The 27,476-nt window shown below is 37.3% G+C and overlaps 1 protein-coding gene across 2 annotated transcripts in view; it reads left to right on the forward strand.

Moving 5' to 3' along the window:
* The first annotated feature begins 260 nt into the window (after positions 1 to 260).
* Positions 261 to 27,476, forward strand: part of tub (TUB bipartite transcription factor) — a 43,625-nt gene continuing 16,409 nt past the window's right edge. The window contains exons 1-2 of one of the 2 annotated variants that reach the window (XM_008405242.3): positions 261 to 470; positions 27,332 to 27,383. In XM_008405242.3, coding sequence (XP_008403464.1) covers positions 415 to 470; positions 27,332 to 27,383 — 108 coding nt within the window. In that variant the 5' untranslated portion in view covers positions 261 to 414. Of the gene's footprint in view, positions 471 to 20,585; positions 21,270 to 27,331; positions 27,384 to 27,476 lie in introns of those variants that run through there. The other variant, XM_008405243.3, reaches the window with a different exon arrangement.

A 27,476-nucleotide genomic window follows, 5' to 3' on the forward strand; every position in this document is an offset into this window, starting at 1 on the left:
TCAATAATAAAACAATTCACTATTTTTATTTTACTTAATGTGATTTCATTTTAATCATAAAGTTCATTTTTTCGGAAGAGTAAATATCTGAAACAGCCTTTTAACTTGAATTAATCTCACAGTCACCCCCACTTGGTAGATGACGGCCCACTGTGGGGTCCCGACCCCAACATTAGGAACCACCTGTTTATTCAGATTCATCAGTCTGTCTGTTTCAGGTTTCCGACACGTTCAGCTGCGCTCCCCTCTCCGTGGTGGTATAGTCCATAGAAGAAGGTCTAGCTGCGCTCAGCCTCCCTGCCATTCACTTACAGGCGCTTCCAGATATTCTCCGACCCTCCGCGGCTTGAAAGCTTTCATTTTATTTACCGTCTCGTCGTCCGCTCCGACCGCTCCACGTCCCCGCGGGTTGAAATGGAGGGAGTCAGCAGCAACAGGAGCATGTCTTACAGTAGATGGAGTTATGACAGGTAAGCGGAGTCTTTTATTATTGGTTTGGGCTGTCTACGCTTTTAAAGCCGCTGTCAGGTCTGGTGGGTTTCGCTTTCATGGTCCAGGAAGGCCGATTCTTCTTCTTCTTCTTTTTTAAGGATGTAACTACGTCTCTTAGTGGGAATTCCTCCCCCCTAGTATTTACTAGCTGGGAAATGGGAGGTTTCAGCATCACATCGTATCGCAGATAGATGAAAGGCTCAGTTTCTGCATGTGTGTTATACAAAACCACATCTATCTATCTATCTATCTATCTATCTATCTATCTATCTATCTATCTATCTATCTATCTATCTATCTATCTATCTATCTATCTATCTATCTATCTATCTATCTATCTATCTATCTATTAGAAAGTTATCAGAACATCTACAGAGGTTAATGATATTCGTCAGTAATTTAAAATGCAACTGCTTATGATAAATTAAATGGGAATTTAAAAGCAATGTTCATTTTGTATGCATAGTGTCAGCCAAATCTTGGCAGTCAGCGTGATTGTGTCTGTGACTTCAGCTTCTTCACTAGGGAAGGCTACACATTCAAGTGAAGGTTGATTGCTCTGAGTTCACTCAGCGGCTAATGGCACATTTCTTTAAACATTTTTTTATTTTTTTAAAGAAGGGAACGCTCCTCGCCTCTTATTGACTTAGGCAGCAGTCTGGGCTGATAGACGCTGTAAAATGTAGTTGCAGCTCCATTGATTATTAGAGCAGGAGGTTTTACCATGGCAATGTTAAATATGCTTTGGCTCAGTCAGTCTAATTGATATTCTGAATATATTCTTGGGCATCACAAAGAGTTTTTGCCTGAGCCACTGTCTTTTAGATATTTGTTGACAAATTTTCACATTATTGATGTTTTGTTTTACTCACATCCAGGAAACTGATTTTACAATATCACCTTTTTTTTTTTCTTTCATTAAACAAAAAATATCACGATAAAATCCAGATGTTCTCCCCTCTGCCTGGGATAACTTGAGTGGGCTGTCTCTTCTGACAATTTATCTGTGACATTGGTCACACGTTTGCCCTGCTATTTGTTCAATGTAAGCCCACAACAACTCAGCGAGGTCAGGATTTGGGGATTGACTCAATATCAGGACTTTTCATATCTTAATTCTTGACTTGTCCTTTGTGGATTTTCTGGTAAGCTTTGGATCATTGCTGTGTTGCACGGCTTTCGCTGTACTAAAGTACAGCTTTAGTAAAGTAAAGCTGTACTTTACTTTATTTTGCTAAAATAAAGTACAGCTTTATTTTAGAAAGCAGGCAGCTACAGGTTGTCTAATTTTTTCAAGCACTCTCTGACATATTAAATTGTAAAATTCACAGCAGGCCCAATCTAGGGGTGAACTGGCCAGGAATTGCTGTAGCAAAGCATCCCCACACCATGACACTTCCAGAGATAAGCTTCACAGTTGGTATGAGGTTCTTCTTATGGAACTTTTTATTTATTTTTGAAGGTTTTGTTGGTTCTAATGGCCTTTATTTGAAAGTAGTTCAACAGGAAATAGGGTAATAGAAGCAGAAGACATGCGGCAAATGTCACCAGGCCGGGAATCGAACCTGCGACCACCACCACGAGGACCAAGGCCTCAATATGTGGGTCGTGCTCTGCCCCTGCGCCACCATACCACCCCTTCATCTTTCATTTTTAATGATGTTTATTATTTCTTAATTAAGTTAAGATTCATCTTTTCAAAGAACTATTTTCCAAAAGTCTTCATCTTTGTGAGAAAATCTTTCCATACTAAAGTAAACTTGTGCAGTGTTTTTTTTTTTTTTTTGATTGAGAAGTACTTTTATGTTGACAGTACCAGAAGGTCCAATGATAACATTTTTAGGCTTTTTACAGACTTCTTTTGATATTTTCCTGCCTGCTTTCTGTGTGAACTTTCTTGGACTGGCTTACCTGAGCATGCTCACAGTTGATCTAAATGTACTCCACTTTTAAAGACTTTTTTCAGGTTGGTTTCAAATTCATCTTTAAGCCCAACTGTGATATTTTGCTGTGCAATGCTGCTGGATTTTGTAGTGTTTGCGTTTCATGTTGGAGCCTTTCCGTCTGTCAGCAGGATGTACAAATACACAGTGTCCTGGCACCTACTCAGCAAACACTGTATCCCAGAGATGAAGGTCAAGGCGGCCTGACAAAATGCAGTTCGGAGCCTTCAGATCTTTATTTTTTAATTCTTTTAAACCAAAAATAGAGATTATCTTGAAATTATTGTCTAGGTTTTGCTTTCAACTTTAAACACATGTTAATTACGTTAGGAAACAGCACAGGGAGAAGGTGGAGAAGCTTGATCTTTTCACAGGTTATCTGTTCCATCCATCCATCCATCCATCCATCCATCCATCCATCCATCCATCCATCCATCCATCCATCCATCCATCCATCCATCCATCCATCCATCCATCCATCCATCCATCCATCCATCCATCCATCCATCCATCCAGATTTTTTGATTCCATCCAGAATCAAAAAACAGACTAATTTTTTTCCAGTGTCCTAATGTTTTTGTGTAAATAACCATTGGACATTGTGTGGGAGGGCCATTAGTCAGTGTTTGTTGGTAGGTTTTTCTTATTTATTTATTTTCTCACCGTTAGACCTGTGTTTTTTTTGCCTCTGAATTGTAACATTTTCTTTATTTGTGTCTTCCAGATCTGTTGCTCTGCAGGTGCTTGAATTTGATTTTTATCCATTGCAGAACTTTGAATTAGCTTAAAGATCAATGAAATGCTTATCAAGCATGAACCCACTGTCCATCTGGGCCACTGTGGAGGCTGTTTCTGAATATGAGTCACAGAAAATGACGGTGTAATAAAACTTTGTAGAGCTGTTTGAAACAAAGTGGTTCACCAAGAAGTTGACTCAAACTGAAAAAAAGGAAACAATCCCCCAAAAAGGCACAGTGTTTAATTCTTCACTTGTTCACTCCATTGTGGACTCTAAGGCAGTGGTTTCCAAAGTACCCCCTCTCTGCTCGTTTTTAGGGATCTCCTTACTTTCAAACACCTGACTTAAACGAATGGGTGATCAAAAGGCTTCTGTAGCATTTGGAGGCTGCATTTGGTGAATCAGGTGAATCAGTCATATCTGAAACATGCAGGGGAAGGATTCTAGGGCTGGGAACCATAGCTCTATGACCATCTATGATCTGCTTATTTTATGCTGGGATGTTTTGTGGGACGTTGTATTTCAGCATAAACAGGAACAGCACAAATCAGGCATAGACACACTGCATCTCTTTAATAGACTTGGCCTATTAACTGGACTCTAACTTTCCCTGATGCCCATGCCTGTCAAAGGAACTATTTCATGGTGGCACAAAGGTTATAGTTGCCAAAAGTAGTCCAACATGTTCAGCAACACTAATGAAGATGTTGTTGAATGATTATCCACATCTGTCAACATGAAACAATAAAATATGTTTTTTCTTACTTTTGGAGCAATGCAGAATTTTAATTGGCACTTTGCAAAATTCCTGTGGAAACTAGTTGTGCTAGAGTACTATTGTCAGCTTGTACATAAACTAAAATTGAACTATCATTTTTATTTGAACGCTTCTCTGTTAAATGTCTATTTTCAAGGCTGTTAGGAAAACAGACTTTTTCTGCTGTGTTTTTTAACTGTTGATTTAAGGCACCATATGATAAGTGCAAGTGGAGAACATGCAGCACTGGAATCCCACCACTTCCTTCACCCTCAAGCATATGCTAACTGAACCCTTAACTTTTTTTTATAACCACCTAAAGCAAACATTTTACTATGTGAAAATCTTCAGAGAGTAATTTAGACTAGAAATCTGAGTAAGATATTAATTGGTCATATTTACTCCATACAACTTTCATTAAAAAAAAAAAACTTTTAAGATCCCTGTCATTCGTAGCCTGGCAAGAACCAGCTCCTTATTCTACACTTTGCTTTTGTACAGGGGATGTGGGCTCTCAGTTATTGAGAAACGATTGCTTTCAGGAGACATGGTCTGTGTTGAGGTTTGAAATTTTACCCAGTTGCTAACGTTTGTCTGTGACATACAATAATGCGGCAGTTCGACGCTATGAAACTTATCTGGAAGTTGCCTGCACTGTAAGCAACCATCCTCCATTAACAAGAGAGAAATACCGAGCCGATCGAGGCGGCTGTTCATTTTAATTTGATGTTTGGAGGCGTGGTCAACACAGGCTGAATGACTTCACTGACTTTGTTCACTTCATCCGTTGCCATTGCTAAAACTACAGGCAATTCTAAAACAGCACAGAAAATCAATGTAATTATTTACAACTTCTTCTTGTGTTCACTGATTGGCCTGGTTGGAACTCTACCGGAGGAATCCAAGTCAACGGGATAAAGCCCAGACTGAACTGTGAAGCAAGATTAGCATTGAGCAAAATTGCGTAGACAGGCTATGTCATTCCTATATGAAGAGAAATATTTGGTCAAAGCTTGGTATTTTAGCTTGGACTATTTTTAATATATTTATATTTTAGACTTGTTTGTTTACTACATTTGATGAAAACTGCTTTGCTTTAGTGCAGCGCGTATGCTAGCGGGTTGGCACTGTGGTTGCTACAGCCTGGCCCAGAAAAGTAGTTAAAGTAACAGCTATGTCCAGACAGTGTGAGTGTGAGAGTGTTCACTCTGCCTGCTGTGGAAACTGTTCCATGAATCTATTAGATATTGGACAATTTGACTCCAAGAGATGGTGCACAAACATACTCTTGCATAGTTTTTGTTACTGGATATATAGATTTGGCTCACAAGCAACAGAACGTTCAGTAACGGGTCAACCTAGAGCAGAAATAAATGTTTAGATCCTGTTTCTGAGCATGTAGATATATGTTGTTCACCTTTTTAGAAGAGTTTAGAGAATATGTCTGTTGGTATTAACAGTATAGTTGCTATGCTATGTTAATGTAATGTGCTAACAGCTTATCTTTATTAAAAGAGAATAAAATTCATTGCCTTTCTCTCCTGATAAAGGAATCTTTGCAGCATCGATCTTCAATCCTTTAATTCTGCAGATCAACAAGTCCTCTGTGAAACTGCAATTATTGTTCAGTCCATTGCTTAGTCACCCTCTACTTGTTTCTGTAGTAACAACAGGCAGAGCAACACAGCAGATTATGCAATGTTGCACAAACCAGTTTTTGAAAATAAATGAATGTTGATTAATTAAAATGCTGGAGTATTGTGAATATCACTCTATAACTGTCACAAATGTTTAAAATTAATGTAAGACATAATTGAAAACAATAAATCAAAAACATATCAATCTGTAAACTGTAGAAAAGTTATAGTATATCTGCTATTGCAACAAAGCCAAAACAATGCCTTGATTTTAAATACAATGCAGTTAATACAGTCTTTGCACGATCAAAGGTGTCTTCTGTTTCTTCTTTCTTGTCACATTCAAATGTTGTAGATAATCAAGCAGATTTTAATATCTGATGAAGATAACCCAAGTAAAATCATAAAGAGTAATCCATATGCCTTTTGGTAAATTTTGGTTGTCCAACCAATTTGGTTTGCCTTAGTTCTATTTCTCTCCATTTGTGAACAATGCCTCTCACTATAGTTTGTCAAAGTCCCAAAGCCTGACATGTGGCTTTGTAGCCCTCCAAATTTTGAATTTATTTTTGATTCTGATGTGTTGTGTTTTTGATCTGACAACCTACTTCACGAGAGAGTCTGCTTAAATAATTTCTTCAAGTCTGGCATCAATCACAGCTATATGGCATTATCTTAACACAAACTAACCTTTTTCAAACAGAACTAGAAATTGTACGATTGTACAAAATCTAGTTATTTTTGTCTGCTGTTAATATTACTTTAATGATTTGAAACATTTATGTGACATAGCTAAAAACAGAAGCAACCTGTAGTAGGGCAGATATGTCCTATACCGTAAGACACAGAAAGCAAGGGTCTGGCAAAATAAAAAGCATTCAGATGCAGATTTTTAGACATTTATTAGAATGTCAATTCTGTCACAGAAATAGGAGTTGTGAATTATGATGTTAATTTTCTTCACCGACCATATCTGATTGTGTGTTGTGGAAATTAACCTTTTAGTCCTTATCCAATTAGAATAGGGTTTCATACATTGCTGAATTTACCAGTTCCCACCACTCAACACATTAAGCTGGTTTATATACAAACTTAAAAAGCAAAATTACTAATAAATATTAGCTGATTGATGTTGCAACCAAAGAGCAATTGCATTAAAATAATCTCAGATGGTGCAAAAAGATTGTATTTTTCTCCCTTCTACAGTATGTTGAAATATTTTAGATGCGAATGTCAACCAGACCATTAGAAAGAGCTCTCAAGCATCCCTAAGTAACACTGTGTTTTTTTTCTGGTTCTTAAGAGTCACAGATAATGATTCCTGCACTGTAAGAGTGTGCTGTTGAAGAATGTGGAGGTGTTTGATTTGTGGGCTTTTGGGATTTATTCCTACCTTCTACTGCATAAAAAAAGATGCCAGTGTTTTTTTGTTTATTCTAATCTCAATTCATTGCTTTAATTTCTAGCTGTTTATGCAAGAACACAGGTTTCTGAACATTTACTAAAAATAGCCCTGTTCTAGTGAGATTCAGCAGGTTTTTCTTTTTACCTCAAATGTAAAAAAATGCGCTTTTAAACTAGGTGTAATGGAAAACCTCAAATACGTACATATATATTCTGCTTTAAGTGAAATTAAATTTCCTTCTAAAACCAATGGTTCTACATTTAGACTCGAAAAGGCAGTGTCATCAAAAAATAAAAAAAGTTTGCCTCCCTTCATAAATCACAATCACTGTTAAGTGGTATTACTGCCTTTGCAGCTCTGCCACTTCGATGCTGTTAGTTTCCAACAGAAAAGGTTGTTGGTTCCCTTTCACATCAAAGTGGATTAGCTCCGAGTTGCCCTTTGAGCAGCAGGTGTGCTTTTAGAGCAGGCATCTGGGGAGACATGCTAATCCAGCTGTGTCCGGAAACATGGCTGATCTGAGAAGAAACAACCAAACAAACACAGAAAACAATAGAAATAGTATAAAATAGTAATATTGGTTTAAGTTTGAAGTACAAATTCTTGGATCAGCAGGACATCTTTACCTAGACAAGTGATAAATTGGAAATTTGATGGATATACACTGGAATTATGTTTGACCAGTAGTTGTATTATATTCGTTTTCCACACAAGTATTTTCAGTTATTCTCAGTATTTCTTTTTATTTTATTTACTTAATTATATCTTTCTCATTGTCTAAATTATAAGTCTACAATTGTTGGTTTGTCCCTTTTTCCTTAATGTGGAATCAGAAATACACAATAAAGGCTGAGCTGCTCCCATCATCAGGATTAGGCGAGTATTCAGGCATATCCGTATACATATATCACATTTTTTTTCCTGTGCAGGATGTAGCCTACATCTGGGTACTGGCCGAACAACCACTGGAGATAGGCAGCATATCAAGTGACCCTCTACATTTACCCTCTGACATTCTGCAAACTATAATCAAGAACCCCTTAGGATGTAATCTAAAAGCAAATTAATTTAAACGTGTCTTTATTCACTTAGTTTGGATGTGTTGATTGTTGCACAGTGGTAGAGACTGCGATTTACAGGCAGTTAAAGTAACTGCAACATTTATCCCATTATAGGTGAACACAAAATCCTTATGCAAGGTTCTTTCACAATCATTTTTAAAACACTTAGTGTATACCCATAATATCTATCCATAATTTATATCCACTTATCCTTGCAGGTCACAGGGGGGTTGGTGTCTTTATCTAGTGGTTATTCTGGACAGGTCAACAAAGCAGAGAAGTACATGCAATAAATATGAAATGTTTACGCCCGCCAACATAGTTTTATCCTCTCTCTGGGGAGACCTTTAATTAATTTTCAGGGTCAACCATTACATTTTTGTTTAATAAAATCTTGACTCTGTTTAAGAATATTTGCTGATAAAATCTTAAATTAACTGAATTAAATATAGATCTGACTGAACAGTTCTCTGCATGCCTTATTTCCATATACACAGACTTATTGCACATACACAGACTTATCAAAGAGTGTCTCAACGAACTCTCCAAAGTACACCCCTAAAAATCCATTAAAAAATCCATTAAATCCATTAAAAATGCCTTCTTTAATCACTGGATCAGAATAAAGACGATTGTGCTGTGGATTTCTAAGGAAATGTGAATGTTTTCTTTTGTTGTTTTTCTTTTGTTTCAAGTTCATGAAATGTTTTTTTTTAGAAAAGGCCTTGATATATAAAATACATTATTTCCACTCCCTTTCGCTGTTCTTTTATGAAGCTCCTTCCCTGCATAAACCTTTGTACTTCTGGTGGACATGTGTGTGATCTGCCTCTAGAGCCGTTGCTATGGTGAGGCAACGGGGCATAAATTGTGAAGTGATACTACATTTTTGTGAAAAGCATGTAAAAAAACAATAGCCTGCAAACTTTGCTTTTTCCCTCTACCAGTCATGATGGTGTGAATCTGACAGGTAAAACATTATGATGGACTGATATCGGTGACGTGTTTGCGATGTGATCCTTCAAGCATTTATTACTTCTTACATGATCTTACTGTGTGATACTTGTTACTTTTAAGGGGTTTTTTATATTTAACAAGTATCAGTTCTTTACGATTTCTCAAAAAACAGTGTGTCACATCTGCCATCCATTTTGCCCTCACTTTTGGCTGGATTTATGTAAAATTTTGAAGTATTTGGGATGAACTATTTCGCTACTGTGTAGAGCTAAAAAATGCACACAAATTGTCTTCTATTTGAACTAGAAAATAATATTTTGATCTCCTGTAGAAGTCTAAGATCCCCTCAAAGGAAGGTTTTAATGGGATGTCCACATGCATGATTGTTTGTATATCAAGGGACACCTCCAGGATACGTTACTCTGATGACACACACACACACACACACCCACACACATACACACACACACACACACACACACACACACACACACACACACACACACACACACATACGCACGCACGCACGCACACACACACACACACACACACACCCACACGCACACACACGCGCACACATACACACACACACACACACACACACACACATTTAAAAAGCAAATAACCAATATGATGAAAGCCTGTTGATGCGATTTTCAGTGCCACAGTTGAACAAAGCAGTGGAGCTTTAACTTCTTGTTATTAGAACCACTGTACTCTTATCATACTGTCCTATTATGCTGTTCAAGTACTCTAAAATTGAAGAGATGGTTGTACAATGGAAGCAATATTAAAAAATAAAATCTGACTCATGACAGCACGTTGCAGATGCTAATCTCCTACATATTTTTCTTTTTTTCTCAGTTCCGGGTAAATGTTTGCTGTGAAATGAACCCATTTCAAACTGCTGCTGAGTTATTTGACAGGGAATATAAATGCTATGCTGTCTTACAGCACAGCCATGTGTCCATGACCAGTTACTACAATTGTTTCTATCAGGGCTCAACAGCACCTCCATCTGGTTAAGAAAATTATTATTGTCTTGCTCCTCGTTGCTGCATGATAGTGATGCGCCCTGCAGGCAAAGCAAGATGTTAATTAATCATACTTGTGGCAACTGACAGCGCAGTAAGGCATGTGTGTTAGCGCGTTTTTATCTTGCCCACAGGCAGATGTTATGGATAAATGGCCGACTGGGTGAGCTTTTATGTGATGTTCAATGTCAGCTGTTGCCATGAGAGCGAACCTGCAGACGAGGCAGTGTGACTTACAGGGAGAAACGTCAGCCTCCTCGCAGAGATGCTGAGTTCAGAAGTGACGTGAACAACACTCACTCACGCTCCAACCACATCTATCTCACACCCTCTATCTATTTGCTTATCCATTTGGATCTAACACATTCATCAGCTCTGCTTGCTCACAAAAATGTCAAAATGCTATATATATATATATATATATATTTTTTTTTTTAATTTTTATTATTTTTATTTTATTTTATTTTTTTAAGAATATGGACTTGATCTTCCCAAAGAATCTGATTGTTGTTTTGATTGGTGTTTCAATGACCCCTGGCATGTATGACAGGTTGTGAGAGTCACAGGCATGAAATCTCCACCTTGGCAATCCATTTGTTAGTTATTGCTTTCTGTTGATTGCCAAATGTAAATTGGTTTATGTACCAACTGGGAGGTTTCCAGTTTAATGATGATGTTTGTGTGTGGGACTGCCAGTAATAATTTAAGACGAAAAAGACCAAGAAAAATATGAGCAGAAAGAGTGAGTCACATGTATATAACCCTCTAAATATAGATGCAGGACTCACTGTACAGCACCAGACAAGGCGACGCTGTCATTTAACGTCGCTCTCTGCTGTCTTTTTGTGAGCGAGGTGCTAAGGATGTTCATTGTGCGTCAGTCTGTGTGGGATATAGTTGTATCCTTTGAACCAATAAAATGAGGTAATGTGTTCTTTATGCTGAAGAAAAATCCGACTGAGGGTTGTTCTCCTTGTTGAACAAAAAGACATGTAATTAGTCCCAGCAATTGAGAGAGTTTAAAAGCTCTATTGCAAGTTTTAAGCAATAATTTGTCTGTCTAGATCAAGACCAATCTGTATAAACAAAGAGATACTTTTGAAGATGATTCATCGTTCTTCAGAGGATTTTGTGCCTCTGGTTAGACTAAGACGTTCGGTATGTCGCCTCGGTCTGTTGCCCCTGGATACGAGTGGTTTCTAAATGTGAACAGCCTTTTAACAACGCCCGAGATATATAGTCGTTGTTCTGGCTGTCGCACAGATGTATTGATTTCAGTGTCTGAGTCTTCTTAATGCAGTGTTACGTAATGTTTAGCAAATATCATGTTACGTTTGCTGGGGAGATTATATGGTTGGGTTTGTTTGTCTGTTTCTTAGCTGGATTACTGAAAGGACAGACGAGGATAAAAATATAACCATAGCTAGAGCTTAAGTTTAACGTTATTCTCTTTTATTTTAGATTTAGAAGTTTTTATAGTTGTTCTTGAACATCTTTCAAAGTAATCCATAACACATGGTGCAATTGCTTTTTATTATATCACAATCATTTTCTATTAAAGAATTTCAAAAGTATAAAGATTAGCATAACCTTCTGCTGTTCTACGCTTCATAGAGCAACATCAGAGGAATATCAAACTAACAGATGTTAGCAAATTAATCAGTCAGTAGATATGCTGTTCATAACTTGCAACTGTTTAAATCAGTAATACCATACTACAAATGATTGGTGGTGCTCCTCTCCACACCATTTCTGCAGAACAATTTTTTTCCAAGCCTGTATATGCTGGAGAGAAGTGGAACAGTTTACAGCCAAACTGCATCAACAGGTGGTGGAGGGGCATCTTCTGTAAGCTGGTACTTTTTTTGGCATCTCATTATAAGGGCTATACAATGTAGGAATTGTAACGTGCTGAGGGCTAGTCAGGTGTTTGCTTGCATGTGTTGGTGAGTTTGAACTTGAAACACGTTTTAATCACGCTTCCCTTTTTCAGAAGATTACAGAGATTAACTATATATAGTTAGTTAATCCGGTAACTCTGTCGTGTAGAAACTTTACACTTCCATTTTTTTTTTTGCAAATACCTGCTAAAATAATAAGAGGCACTTGTTTTTGTGGATGTACACTTTTCCCCCTTAAATTCAAGTGGACTTGTTTAATGTAACAGAACAACGATCCAAATCACAACAAAAAAGTTCACATGAAAGAACACAAAATATATTTTTTAAGAACTAAGACAAACTCTGATCTGACAGAAATGGTGTGGCCTAACGAAAAATTGGACCAGTTATTGTAACTGGTCCAACGACAGCAGTTGTTGCTGTTTCTGGCCATCATTCAGATATGGCTCAACACTAAGTCACATTTGTACACATTGTACAAATAACTGGATATTTATAAGGAGCTAAAGTGAAATCTCTACATGTTTGCAGAAATTTGAGTAAGACATCATAGATATTCATTACAGTATCAGTTTCCCTAGCAATAATCAATATTTTGCCAATGATTACAACTTTTGAAGGTTTGTGACAAGGTTTTGCAGAGTTCGTTCATTTTTGGTGCTCCTGGCACTACAGTGTTCTTTTTTTTTTTTTTACACTATTTAGACAAAACCTATCAACAACATGCTGTCTTCAATGATGGGCTTCTTGCTTACTTTTCAGCTTGTTTTGCATTAGACATAATTGGGACATCCATCGTTCACATTTGTTTTGTACTTCATTTATCTTACTTTTAGTTCTTCCTTTGCAAAAGGTAACACCTGCAAAAGTCTTTTAAGAAAGATTAAAACATGTGCTTTTGCTGTGCTACTTCATAAAAATGCTGTATGCTGAATGTAGCTTCATGTAGACATAAAGCTGCATTATTGAATGGGGAAATAGAGAGGAACTTTGGTGTGTTGAAGCAGTCCATCTGGTTGCCTCAGTGGGATTCTGGGACGCGCTTTTATCCAGCGTGACATTTTCTAACCCAAATCATGTTTTATGCATACCCTCAGATGGCCACTGTGCAGTGTCATGCAGGGATTTATGTTGATACAAGAACCCTGAGAGTGTATTTGTATTTGCATGCGTTTGTAGATGTGAGGCAGCAAGTCAGTCACTTTCTGAAGTTTGTTTTTCAGCAATGAATTTAAACATAATGACATTTAAGGTCCACAATTCTCTGCAAAACGTCTAATTTGATGGATCAGCGGAATGGCGAAAGAGAAAATGTGATTTAACATTTAATTAAAATACATAATTGTGAGGTCATTTTTTCCCTTTTCTTTTCAAGAATAAATCCACACCCTTTTCTGTCACTGAAGCTGCAAGATTTAATTTTCACTTCCAACCCTGAACACTGCGTTTCTATTTGCCTCGGAAATTTACAGCTCCGCTTAAAATAAAGATGCCCGCGCATTCTTCAAACTGTACCTGGGATTTAGTTTTTGCATCTTATAGTTGAAATCAAATATTTACTGCATGAAAAAGACACCTGACCTTTTTTATGTCAGGCAGTGAGGAAAGAGGGCAATGCATCTTTTTTATACAACGTATATGAACATCAGGTCAACTTAATTTGATGTAGACTAATTGTGACTAAACTTACTTGAGCAGACCGACGAAGCTTGATTGCACAGTCTTATCACAGCTTTCCAGGTTAGTGTTAATTTTCCGAGGATAGGAGGGAACAAAAGCCTCTTTGCCTTTTGCAGGTTTTTTAATGTGTTTTCTTCAGTGAGCGCTCCAACGACATATGTTTGCGCATTGTATTTTTCATCTGCCAATCATGTACTCAAGTGAAAAATCCTTGAAGGCTTTTGTACAGGAAATCCTTTAAAGTCAAATATGTTTTCTTCAGTTAGCTTGTGGGGAATATTTTTTGTCTATATAATTGGTTGTAACTCGATAAACTTGATAAAACCACCTTTACTTGCAACCTACATTGTTATTCCTTGTAAAATGTTATTGTATAACAATTTCTGGAACCGGGTATTTGGTGAAATGAAGTGGGCACACAGAAACCTCTTATTTCTGTGCAACATTAAGTTGCACTTATTCACAAGATGTTGCACCATCTGATATCCACTGTGGGTAAATCCCCCTTCTGTTGCTCAGCTGTTCTATGTCTGTGCATAATTTAACAGGTGAGCCTTATTAAATGCCATCCATCTTCTAAGTCCTGATGCCTGCTGGCTTCTCTTTACTTCCACTAACCTGATCTCTTGGCTTTCCTCCAGGCTGAAGAGTAGCAGCTCCTGTGAGTGATGTGACGTAATGTGAATCTAGTCTGTGACTCACTCTTTATCTGAGGGGCTCACCCAAAACCTTGTTGTTTAGAGCTAAACATATATTCTTTTTTTTTTCTTCTTTTTTTCACATATATTTATTATTTGCCAGCAGGTGTATAGAATGACAAAAGTGGTCTGGTGTTGATCTTCAAAATAATTAACCAGATAATAGAACAAATAACACTGATAGAAATCAAATAACCAAACAAAAATAACAAATAAACAAGTAAGAATACATAAAAAATTATATATTCAACACAAATACAAAACACAGAACATAGTCAGTTGGTGTCATAACAAAGATGAAGTTGATTAATATGTGAATTAGGATATTCTTTTTTTCTTTTATTCTTGGGAGTTATTTAATAATTTGAATTATTGTTCTGTTCTCTATTTAATTAATCTAGCGTTACAGATATATTCAATAATCCAGACAAACTGGAGAAAGCCATATTTCCCCTGACTAGGATTGAAATGGCAAATACGTAAATAATCCTGCTAATTATTCCACAATTACCTATGAATAAATATAAGTAATTGTGTTCTATTGTGTGAAACAGAAATATATTAGTAAAAAAAATATATCAAAGACGTTTATGCAGTACTGTGCAAATGCCTTGTTTCTTTATATTAGACTTATGTAAATGAATCTGTGAAAGCAGCAGCAATCAGTAGTTCCAGGCTTTGTGAAGGTTTAGAAACTTTGATTTCTCCTTCTTACAATGCCATTCTAGTACATGACCATTTTCAGAAAAAGTTTTTTTTTTTCCGTCTTTTTCTTAACCCATTCATTTCTGAGATGTGACTCAGTAGTGAATCGTATCCTGAAAAAGTCTGCTAAACCTAAGAGCTAAACCAGGATTCTCTACACACAAGAAGCAGTATTGAAAAAAGTATTTTCAGAAAGACAAAAAGCTGCTCAATCCAACCTGGCCCTATGTGAAAAAGGAATAGAACTAACAAATGCTTGGGTTACATTGGCAGCAACAACTGCCATCAAACTGTATTAAGTAGAAAGGTGTATTTTGATTGTCTTCTAGTTTTATTTAATATAAGTCGGGAATTTTACTGTACCGTTTCCAATCCCTTACTTATTTTTCTTCAGACATTCTGATCTTGTGGATATACTTTGGATCTTCATAATAGTAGATGCCATTTTGGTTCTTTTGTGACCTCCCAAACATAGTTGAAGAACAACCTGGAGTAATTGTGATATGTCTAACATTCTTGGGAAGGATCTCCGAGGTTCCATGTTCCATTTGTAAATAATTACTCAAACTGTGGTTCACTGGAATCCCAAAGCCTTCAAAATTACTTAGCAAACACTTCCAAAACGATAGATGTGTATTCCTCATTTTTACATTTAGTTATGTCAATGCATAGGGCGCTGCCTTTTTAGATCTTTTAGGCTACTCTATGTATGTCACCTCAACAGTCTTGAGTGGGTTAAGCTTCAGGTGGTTCTGACCTCTGTAGTCGACCAGCTCATCACCCTCTGGTCTGTACGCAGGCTCATCACTGTCTTAGACCAGACCAGTAACAGTGGTGTCATCTGTGGGATTTAAAATTTTCACAAATGGGTCCCCCGATGTTCAGTGATTTGTGGGGGAATAGCAGCTGGGAGATAACACACCCAGCTGCTATTTATGGTCCTTGTGCGGGAGCAGATGCTCAACAGCTTGACCTACTGTTGCTTATCAGTCAGAAGGCTGGTGATCCACTGACAGATGATGGTGAGCACAGTTTGCTGTGTTAGCCTTTGTTGGAGGATGCCTGGGTTGATGATGTTTAAAGCCATAGACTTGATCCTTACAAAGTACAACTTGTACACTCAAAAGTACAGAGAACAATGGTCATAGTTAAGTAGGAACACAAAATGTTCTGAATGCTGGAAACAAGCTGTTTTTTTTAGCAGCTTGTGAATATGTAGCCATAGCAGGGGTTTTTTCTCATTGATTTTAGTGGATAAAATATACTTATTAGCACTGAAAAAGTCCCTCATCAGTTGGTACATCTGCTGTTTCACTCGCGAGGCTGTTGTATTATTAACGCTGTGTGCTTTGCAGCTGTGTTTCAATCATTCTGACAGAGACAGGCAGACATAAGCCAGATATCCATTTTCACATCAGTGTGTCTTTTATGCCAGGTCCATTATTATAATTAATGGTCCTGCTGGCCTCTTGTTACCAAACAGCAAAATGCCTCTGGGAAAACAGGGGACACATTGTGGGCCTGGAAAAATTTAATTTGTCAAGAGGATCTTATCGTTTTGTTGTTCCATGCTGGTTGTTAGCCCAGGGACAGAAGGGAGAGAAGAAAGAAAAGATGGGAGTCACTAAGTAAGTTAGTTGGTCTTCCACCCACTTACAATTCTCTCACGACTCCAGCCAAACTTCAAAGACTTTCCTTCGGCATTAAATGGGGGGCTGAGCTTATACTGGTTCTCCAAACAAAGGGCTCAAGTTTTTATCTTCTTCTGTTTTTACATCAAAAGCTACTGCAGACAAATGTAACAAGAGCATGCGTGTTAGTGGCATCATATACACTGGTGTGAAAAAAGCGTTTCCTCTTAATTTTATATTTATTTTTATGCTTACCACACTTCAGTGATTCGGAATATCAAACCAACTTCAATATTTGTCAAGGACAACACAAGTAAACACAAGATGCAGTTTTTTTTTTAATGAAAGTACCTATTAAAAAGGGAGGAAACAAATCCAGACCTACCTGGCACTGTGTGAAAAAGTGATCGCTCCCGGGCCGCGCCTGTTAAAACTTAGCTGTGGTTTATCACACCTGAATTCACAATCTCTAGTCACTCAGCGATAGTGATGTGATAACGGTCACACCTGTTCTTTAAAGATCTGATTTATAGTTCAATCCAAAATCTTCGATACCCCTCTAAGATGTAGCTCTAAAGTAATCTTTCAGTTTTATCAACCTTCTGACTGAAGTGACTTGGTCATTGTCTTGACTTGAATTTTTAAGATCAGTGTGAGGATGGAGATCCTCAAAAACATTTAGCAAAGAAATATCAAGAGAAACATGCAAAAAAACTGTAAGTCATAGAAAGATTTTTTTTCATGGATAATTGTGAAGGTTAAGTCAGTGTGATTTTATCAATTCTACAATATTTATTGATATTTTTTTCCTCAGAAAGTATCGATTTTTCATCTGTGAGTATCAATACATTGAATCTTTGAGTTTTATGTCAAATCCACATGAATTAAATGACAGCTATTAGATATGACATTTTTACCTGTTGAACATGTACATTAAAAATGACATGTAATGAAACAAGTCACAATTAATTAAATAATAAAATGAAATAGATAAATTACATTATTTAGTATAAGTGAATGAGACACAAACATTTTCCTTTTCTGCATAACCAAATACGCAAAGCCACACAATTAACATTTAAACAAGGCAAATGTATAACATATTTATAACAAAAACAACATTTATTACACCAGTAGTTCAATTAATTCAATCCAAGTCTGGAACAGTCACAAAATATCACCAAAATCAATCTGTCCCTCTAAAATCTTTCAGAAAATCTTAAAAATGCACTGAATTGTATCGGTTGCCGAATATCATGATATATATCATATCATGAGCTGAATATCGCATGTTGTATTGTATCTTGAGATTAGATTTTTTTTTAACTTGTTATACATGTTTTGTAATTTTTAATCTCCCAAACAGCGGCCTGTTTAATAAAGGTACAAAATAAGCAAATAGCTGGAGGATAAACTGGTTTCAATTTTTTGAAGATCCACAAGATATTTCTTGAAAGCATGAGGAATTGAACATTGACTTTGAATGGAAATACACAGTTTGAGAGTTTTAAAGGATTGCAAATAAACAAAAAAATAAGTTACATTTCTAGTCTCATGTTGCTGTTACTTTCTGTGGTGGTGGACTGAGGATGCTTAACAGGATGTAACGTATAAAAAATGGATGAATTCTGATTACTCACTGGAGTGAATGAGACCTTTCGCAATTAGTCTGTGAGCTCATTTCTTTTTATACTGCCCTGTTTCTTAAACACTTTGTTTTAAAAGAATCTAATTTGAAATAGCCTATTTTAAGGCCACACAATTTGAAACTGCTTAATCTGCTTGTGCTGAGCAAATTTATAGTTTTAATGCTTCTCCTTCACCTCCTCTATTTTAACCAAAAAGCCAGTCAAAAACTGTAACTTGTAGCAGACAAGAAAAGCAAAAAGCATGGAAAATGGCACCTTTTCTGCAAGAAAGGGAGTCAAGTTGCCAAGATAAAGATCATATATACATTTGACTGGATAAGTGAGCATGTTACACCTCCTCTGCTCAGTTTCCCTGACATTACCAGCTGTGGTTTTGATCTAAAAACATGCACAGACATTGACCTTAAAATCTGCATAAAATCTGCATCTCCGAAAGCTCAAATTTTTTAGAGCTCTCTTGTAGAACATGCATAAAAAGCCAATGTTGTACCAAACTGTAATCCCCTTCAATATCTAATCCCCCTTTTCAGCCCTTGTATTAATGAGAATCTATTGCAATACATCAAAAATCATTCAGCTGTCTGCTTATGTTTTTGAGAAGGCTGTAGCTTTATCCAGTTTTGGTGATTGGCAGCGTTTTAGGTAAGACCCAACCAAACCTGCACAAGCTCTTTCGCCAGGAAAAAATAAAATAATAAAAAAAGACCCCAAAACATTTATGTCACCACTTACCAAAAAAAGTAAAAAACAAAAAAATCCTATGACAATCTATATGAGTGAATTTTAGCAGTAGTTTTTAAGAAAACTAAAAAGATTTTTTTCATCTTGATAGTTTACAAATCATAATTCAAAGCATGTCTAATCAATGTTGGCTCTAACATCAAGAAGGGGTTTTAGTTTTTATGTTTTTATAATTTGAATAAAAGTAAATCTGTGTTCAGCATATTATTATTATTATTATTATTATTATTATTATTATTATTATTATTATTATTATTATTATTATTATTATTATTATTATTATTATTGTTATTATTATTATTATTATTAATTTGATGCTGCCCAGGCTCCTTGAACAACTTATGCATTGAATTATAAGTTTCAAGACACACGTGAACTTTGGCATCATCAGTCATTTTCTTACATTGCACTGACTGTGCAAAGGAACATGTACAAATAAGAAATGGTGACAATTATAAGGGCACATCTGGCAGAAAGCTATACCTAATATAAAAACTGGTACTGGGTTTTCATCATTATGATATAATATCAAAGGTTTTGTTATTTTACCAAGATTTCTTAGTTCTTTTTTCTTTTTTTTTGGCACAATTTATGTCTTACACCAGTTTCCAACACCATCAAAGGATTTGTAAGTTTCATAAAAAGACGTGAGGCAAATTATCTCTTATTTTACAGAAGAGAGTTTTCTGTGATAGTCCCAGCAGCCTGTTTAAGGATTTGTGGGGGGACATTTGTGAAGCTTTAACACATTAGGATTTGGCTCTGGTTTAGGGCTCACGTGGCTTTTACAGCTATTTTATTTTCTTGCTGGATTCATTTGGCACTCAACCTCTAGACTCAACAAGCGGTGTTTGTTTTAAAGCATTGATAAAGAACTGGAGAACAACTAAGGTTGGATTCCAAATTAAGCATCACAGGGTGAACTTATCTTGATCTGCACTGACCCGACCTTGGAAAAGTGAATTTTGCAGTATAAGAAGTAGCTCCGCTCTTTTAGGTGATTTGTGTTTGCTTCAGGAATTTTTAATTGAACTCAGTAATCAGTGAAGTCATCTGCTTATTTATGTAAGAAAGATCTTGCTGCTGTTTTTTTTTTAATGTATTTATTTTTTGACTAGAGAGAGACCAATACATGCAGCGAACACAGTCACAATGAGCTTGCTTGCTCTACAGATCTGACATGAATTGACTCCTTGTAATCCAGCATCGTTGCAGGGAAGCTGCTCTGTTTAACTGCCTATGGATGGACTCCTGAATAACCCAGAGAGCACAGTAAGGAGTGTGTGTTTGTGTAGAGACAGTGAGGGGTGGCAGAGGGAGGGCGGAAGCAGATGTGTGCAGAGTGAGGTTCTGAGCTGTGGCACTATCACAGAGTGCCTTTGTCTGGCTGTGGAAAGTGTTGAATTAAAGGCTGTTGGCACTGGTCAGCACACTCATATGCTAATGCCTCTTTGCTACGAATAAATAAATTATGGCCCAGAAAACACATCCCAGTCCCTGCTTCACATGCGTTATGCAGCACAGATCAGATGCAAGTAAGATGCAGACTGTAGAAAGAAAGGGTGTAGGGTAGCTCCAGAATAAGTGGGTGGCACGGTACAGGAATAGCATGGTGGGATTATCAAAGAAGCAAAGCAGAGGACGGTCTCTGCTCCCTGCCCCCCCCCTAAAAGTCTTCACTTTCACTGCTGCTGCTGCAGGTGATGCTGCAAGACAGATAACGGGAGTTTGATCGGGGCAAACAGGCAGAGAGCTGGATTTGGACTGGGAATAAAGGACGGGAGGAGGGGAGATTTAAAGGGAAAGGAGCAGAGGGAGATTCAGACTACAGAGTGAGAGCGCGGAAAGAGAGCCAGTGCAGAGAAAGAGAAGAGGCAGTGAATGGAAGAGGAGAAGAGGAGAGGCATTGACTGGAGGCATACGCATGGACGAGAAGAATTTATTTCATGTGCTCGGCGTGCAGCCCTGAAGGGAAGCGTGCGGCCGTCAGAGTGGATTTTCTTTTAAGCCATCCACCGCTCCACAGTTGCAGGAGAAGCAGAGATAACAGAGGCAGGCTGGGAGCAGAGAGCTGAGCGCAGAGGATGAACAGGAGATGCGGGCTCTGTGGCTGTGATCGCCGTGCTCAGACCTCGTAGCCACTCTCGCTGGTTGTTGCAGGCCGTCAGCCTTGCAGAGACGGCAGCAGCAGTCGACACAGAATGAGCTCCAAGCACTCCTCTGACTGGATTCCCTACAGGTACCGTAGAGCCTTCTCGAGAGCATGCGAAAGGAACGTTGCATTCGTCTGCTAAAGGAGAATCTGTGTGTATCTGTGTGATCATCGTGATGTAAAAAAAATAGGAATGATGAGAGGAATATCAAAGTGATAAAATGTTAGAGTGGTGGACATTTTATAAAAAAAATTTTCTTTACTGTTTAGTGAAAAATCAATCAGTATGAAGTAAGTTAGAGTAGATTGGCAAGAAAAATGTTCGTCTTGGTTTTCTGTTAACGTGCCTAATTAAACCGGAGTATTTCAGTTGAGGTGTCATGGATTTCAGTTGCAGCATTACATTCATAGATCTCCATGATTTTTGGTTTATTTTGTCCTTTAAATCACCCGGTAACTCCCTTCCATTTTACAGAAAAGTGAGATGTGTGTGTGGGGGTGTGCGTGTGTGTGTGTGTATATGCCACCTGGAGTTTTACTACTGCAGATGTTGCACTCTTGCCATTTGTACCCAATAACAAAATGATTTTTTTGGAAATGACAAACAAATTGGAGCCCTAATGAGCTTACAGCCTCCTGCTGTCAAATCCGTAACTGTTCTAATCATTTCAAGTGCAGTCTGCTGACTCTTTGGTCTGATTGAGAACCTATTGCCATGGTTTCCCCTGCTTGCTTTGATGCCATTGGCTTGTGGTTACTATAAGATACGAATAGTATCAGTGTGTGACTTTATTATGAATTTAAGGTTGTGTAGAAACCTGTCTTTAGGCAATCACCATACAAAACAGGGGAGAAAAAAAATACTCGGTAACTCCTCTTTTGGGAACTCCTTTTCTTAAAAAGATAACTGCTTTCTGCAGAGCTGACATTAACAATAATGTGTTAATTTTATATCGAGATATTTGTTAGCCTTCACTGAGTTTCATTTGGAGCTGCCTCTAAAAATGCAGGGACCTCTGTACAGAGGTTAAGGAAACAGCAGCACTCTGTTGCAAACACGGAACATGCATTCACAGAACTGACCAAAACGATGGATGCATATCTGACAAAGGCACAGAAAGAAGAGTCCTCTTTGGACAGTCACTGCAAATTCACAAGATTAACGTTTTTAGCTTTGAAGAGCTAAATCTTTTACTTCGTGTTTTGGAAGATGAACTCCCAGCTTTCAAGGACAGGAGTGGAGAGACTATTTTTTTGTTGAAAAACATGCCTCAAGTCCTATTTTATTCTTAATAATTATTAATCTAATGTGGCTTTCTGGAAGAAATCCCATTTAAATATGCCTTCTCTCCTTCAAGGGCAATTTACATCTACGCAATCCTCATCTGATTCATTTCTCCTTTACACCATCAAATTTCATGGTTGGCACCGTGCAAATGAAAAATTAAGACCACTTTTGAGTCATGCGGTGACACATAATGTGTGAAAACTGGTGATGTAGGTAGGGGCCGTTAGAAAGGTGCCTGTGTAGTCAGACTTCCACTATTTCAATAAAATGTTTAATGGATTCAGACTAATTTTTTAAGTCCAAATCAACCAAATTGTGTTTAATTTAGTTCAGATTAAAGAAACCTTCCCCTGGCAGCAGAACTCTCGCCATTTACGGGGTCAACCAGTCTAAATGTTTTGAATACTCAATTGGAAACTTTCAGGTTGTTCCGCTGGCCCAGTCAGAACAAATAAATCTTCATCTGTCAGTGCCATATTACATCAGCACACTCAGCGTGTCCAGCTGGTGTTAGATCCCTTGCACAGCTTCTGTTCCCAGATTCTTTAAATCAACCTGAAAACCAGTGACCAGACTCTTTTCACAGTAAGAAGTGGTTTGACCTGTACCAGCGGAGCCACGTTTGTGTCATTATCTTCCTATCTGATGCCCATTTTCACTCTCGATTGGTCTAATTGCAGAAATGGAGTCCTTTGTTTGTCAGCATATGTGACAGAAAGTGGGCAGTAAATACATTTTTACTGCGACTGCGTGGGCTTTTTGTCGTCTGCAGCACACTGAATATTTACTGACCAACGCTTCACCTGAGAGACGCCACCGTCTCTTTCGTGCTTTGGCCGTTCTTAAGAACTACGATAAATAAACCTTTTTTCTAAAGGGGTTTTTCAGATGGTTCTGATGTTTATTTGAAATGGACAGAATGAGGAGAAGCTCATAATTCTTAAGCAACCAGTTTAGCAGTCTAGCAAACCATAAAGCTAAGAAAGCTAAGATTGCTTTCGCACCAAAGACCCGGTAAGATCGGGGGACTCAGTTCAAATGGGGTTGTTACATCCTGCTAGTTTGACCTTTCTATCATAATACAGTTAATCAAAGGAACTAGACCTTTAGAATGACATATTACCCTCTTTGCCTGTAGTGGCGCTGAGCATGCCAAGAAGGGCATCTAGTTCTTCTTACAAAGACAAACTGTCCTTTTCTTCTCCTGAACTGCCGCTTCATCTGAACATGTCACGTATTTGTGTGTGTTTTTGGCGACAATACATTTATCTAGGCTATTTAACAACACAATAGTTAAATAGCCTAGATAAATGGCTAGGCTATTTATCTAGCCTAGCCAGTCATTTCTATTAGTTGCGTTTACTCACAGTTCCCTGTGTTACAGTTTGCTTTCTGCATTTGGTTTACTTGGAGTCGTCAGATTTTTTGACAGACTGGAGTTTGCCTCTTTGAGTTTGAATACAGCTCTACACCTGTCCAAGTGAACCAAACTTTCTGAGCCAAAGGTTCGATTCAGCAGGGCTGGTGTGAATAGACACTAACTCTTCCTGCTTTGCTTTCAGTTCATCATTTCATACTTTCCCAGATTGTCTCTGTCTGCCCGCGCTTTGTAAAAACAGAAAGGGCTGTTATTAAAGTCCTTTTCAGTTCATTTTAAATTACAAAATCCCAGGCTAACAAAAAGAGGGATTTTATTCTTCAAAACATTTAATTAGAAACAGTTCACAATCGCTTTAAAAGAGAAACAACATATTGTGCCATATGGACATGAATTTTTTTTTACAGATATATCTGGATGTATTCTTCCCACTGCAGGCTGACATCTGCAAAATATATTTGTTTAAAACCAAGTGTCATGATTAAATACCAAGATAGTTTAAGAAATAGCAACATGTGCAACTGTATTGCCAGATTGCATAGCAAATAAAGCAACATAACCAGTAAAAGTTAACTAAAGAAAATGATGAATCCTTTGATAACCTGTAAACTTGATGTAAAAAGTCTGTTTTTGTATGTTAAAAAACAAATCAATTCTGATGGAGCTGATGATGGAAAAAAAAACAAACCCTAACATAATTTCCCCCATTCATCACACATCAAGGGACACCTCCACCTCGCAGTCTTTCATCTTTTCTCCCCTGCTCTGGTTCCTTCCCTCTGAATCTTCTGCATAAATCTTTTTAATTAAAGCCACTGAGGTTTTTTCTCAGAGGCCTCTGCATGAACAACGACTGAGTTTGTCGCTGGTGAGTGAAAAGCTCTGAGGGGAAAACTGGATGCAAGGAGGCAAAAAAAAAAGTCTAATCACTTGTGCGCCATAAATATCCTGTTGTTTCATTAATGAGGGCAACTGTTTTATTTACCTAATGCAGATTTTGACAGATAATGAAGATATTCTGCAGGATTTTGCTGTACATTTTCATGTAAAGTCTAAAATTTCTCATATGCAGGAGCTGAATAGACTTTGTCATGGGAAAAAAAAAAACTACTGTAAACATTTAATAACTACAAAAATAAAACACAAAGCTTTATAAATTAAACGCTGTTCTTGTCTGTAGGGAGAATCTTTAACAACATTATAGTGGCGTCAGTCAAAGTCTAACTGCTTCGGTGGAAAACACATAGTCACAAATAAGTTCATAAATAGATTTCATTGTCATTGTGTTTTGAACTTGATCTGTGTTTTTTTTTCAGCCTGATGCCTCTCACAGAGTCCTCCATGTGCCTGCAGCACAGAGAGGCATGTGGACAAACTCTCACATTAAAGACACATTAGTGGATCGTTTAAATTAAAAGCTGCTCAAACAGGGAACACTTTAACAGGCAGAGGCAAAATGTCAACATATCAGAGCTCCTCACATTTTGCCATCTTTATGAAGGAACTTCAGTGTAAATGGGACTTTTCTCAAATATTCTGCTTTCAAACTGCGCTCACAGATGAAGAGGCATGCATTTTTCAAGAAATCCTTATCTTCTTAATTCCCTACGCATGTCACAGTGTTCTGTGTTGAAGCACTGAATGTGAGGAACCGGGGCTGAGTGCAAACGATGAAGAGGATGACGGAAAGAGTCTTGTGAAAATCACTATTTATGCGGAATATGTTTAACAACTCTTTCATCTGATGTCACATGAAGCAACTGTAGATGGTTCAGTGAGGGAAATTAAACCTAAACAGTAAGAAGTAAGTGAGAAAAAGATTCTCGTGATCATTTTGACACAAAATTTTCTTCATTTTGGTATTGTACGAGGATATTATGGCTTTGTTTTCAGCTATGAACTGTCATCATTTTGTAGCCGGTTTGTAAATGTCATTATTTAGTTGACAACATTTTGTGTTAGTGTGGGATGTGGAGAAATGTAAAGCAAGGAGGAAATAATGGTCATAGTGTGTTGCTTCATGGGAAATTTTTGAACAAAATTAATAAATCAAAAGCATTTCAATACAATTTGTTGGCATTTCTGATGTCCTGTAAATATAAAATTTTGCATTTGAGATAATTTTTTCTAGTAAAATTACTAGCTGTTCTTTTCTCAAATTTAACAGCCACTTCCAAACTGTCTGCTTAGTGTTAGAAAGTGAAAAAGGCAAAGAGCTGCAGCATTTAGCTCAAATGAGTCAACTGCATTTAAAGACTTTCTATTTTGCATAATTATGTGTGATTATAAGTCCTTTAGAAGAATGTTATGCTTGGCTGACAATAGTATAGCAGTATAGCAGAAAGGCCAACACTTTTCATCTATTCTATTTGACTTCCATCACCCTGTACAGAGACTGGGCAGAAATTAGCTTTTTTTTTTCTTTTTTGCTAGTTTCTTCATGTATCTGTCTAAAAGTTGTCTCTGTGTAAAATAAATAAAAAGTCAGTCAAATACAAATGAAGACAGAACCTTTTTTTTTTTTTACAGTGCTCAGATATGTCACATATTCCATCCCATCCATCCATCCATTTTCTTCCGCTTATCCGGGGTCGGGTCGTGGGGGTAGCAGCTTCAGAAGGGAGGCCCAGACTTCCCTCTCCCCAGCCACTTCTTTCAGCTCCTCCGGGGGAATCCCAAGGCGTTCCCAGGCCAGCCGAGAGACATATTCACATATTCCACATGCGTTTAATTTTCTTGACAAATTTGTGAAACCCTCCAATGCATCTGATATTAAATAATGCCAATGACACAAATGGTTTATTGGAAAACTATAATTTTTCGAGAGGACTGCTGGGAAGAGTTACACTTTGGGCAGTTCATCACAGTGTGATTGATGTCATACTTCCTGGAAATATTATTATTTTTTTGAGTCAGCAAATTGTATTTGTCATTGATCCGGTGCATCGTAGAATTACATTTATGAGCGATAGCAGAAACAAAATACAACTCAGATGAGGGATTATGTTGAGTCATGGTTGGACTGAAGCCTGTGTGCTCTCCTTTAGTCTAAAGTTTGTCTATTCCCTCTGTTCTTGAAAAGACATTTTTGAAGCATTCATGCATAAGTAATGCATTTAGTGAATATAAATAGATTTTCTAAACTGGTATTTGCATTGTTCAATGTGATATATTCACTCAAATGCACCACTCTGTATTTATATTTTTTAAATATTTTACTTACTTTTATCCACTTTCTTACATTGTTTCATTTGTTCCAGGATTTGTAATTTGTATGCTTGAAAACATTTTCCAAAATTAGCTTCTGGAAGATTAAGTTGCTTGATGATCAGAAACATTTCCGTGTGACAGAAAACTAAAAACATAGAAAGTTATTAAAAGAGATAAAACATTTTTTACAGCACTGTTCATGAATTTATCTTTGTTTTTAGTAAATGTTTATTCTAGCCTGTTTTTTTTCTTCTTCCGTTTCTTTCTCTGCAGCACTTTAGACGATGAAGGGACAAACCTCCGACAGCAGAAACTGGACAGACAGGTGAGCCTCTGAAGTTCTCACAGCTCTGATAAAAGAGGAAAAACAAATCAATCACAGCATGACAGCTTTATCATCAAAAGCTGCTACTGCTCC

The sequence above is a fragment of the Poecilia reticulata genome, chromosome 3, assembly GCF_904066995.2.
Source record: "Poecilia reticulata chromosome 3, P_reticulata-male-v2, whole genome shotgun sequence".
Lineage (NCBI taxonomy): Eukaryota > Metazoa > Chordata > Actinopteri > Cyprinodontiformes > Poeciliidae > Poecilia > Poecilia reticulata.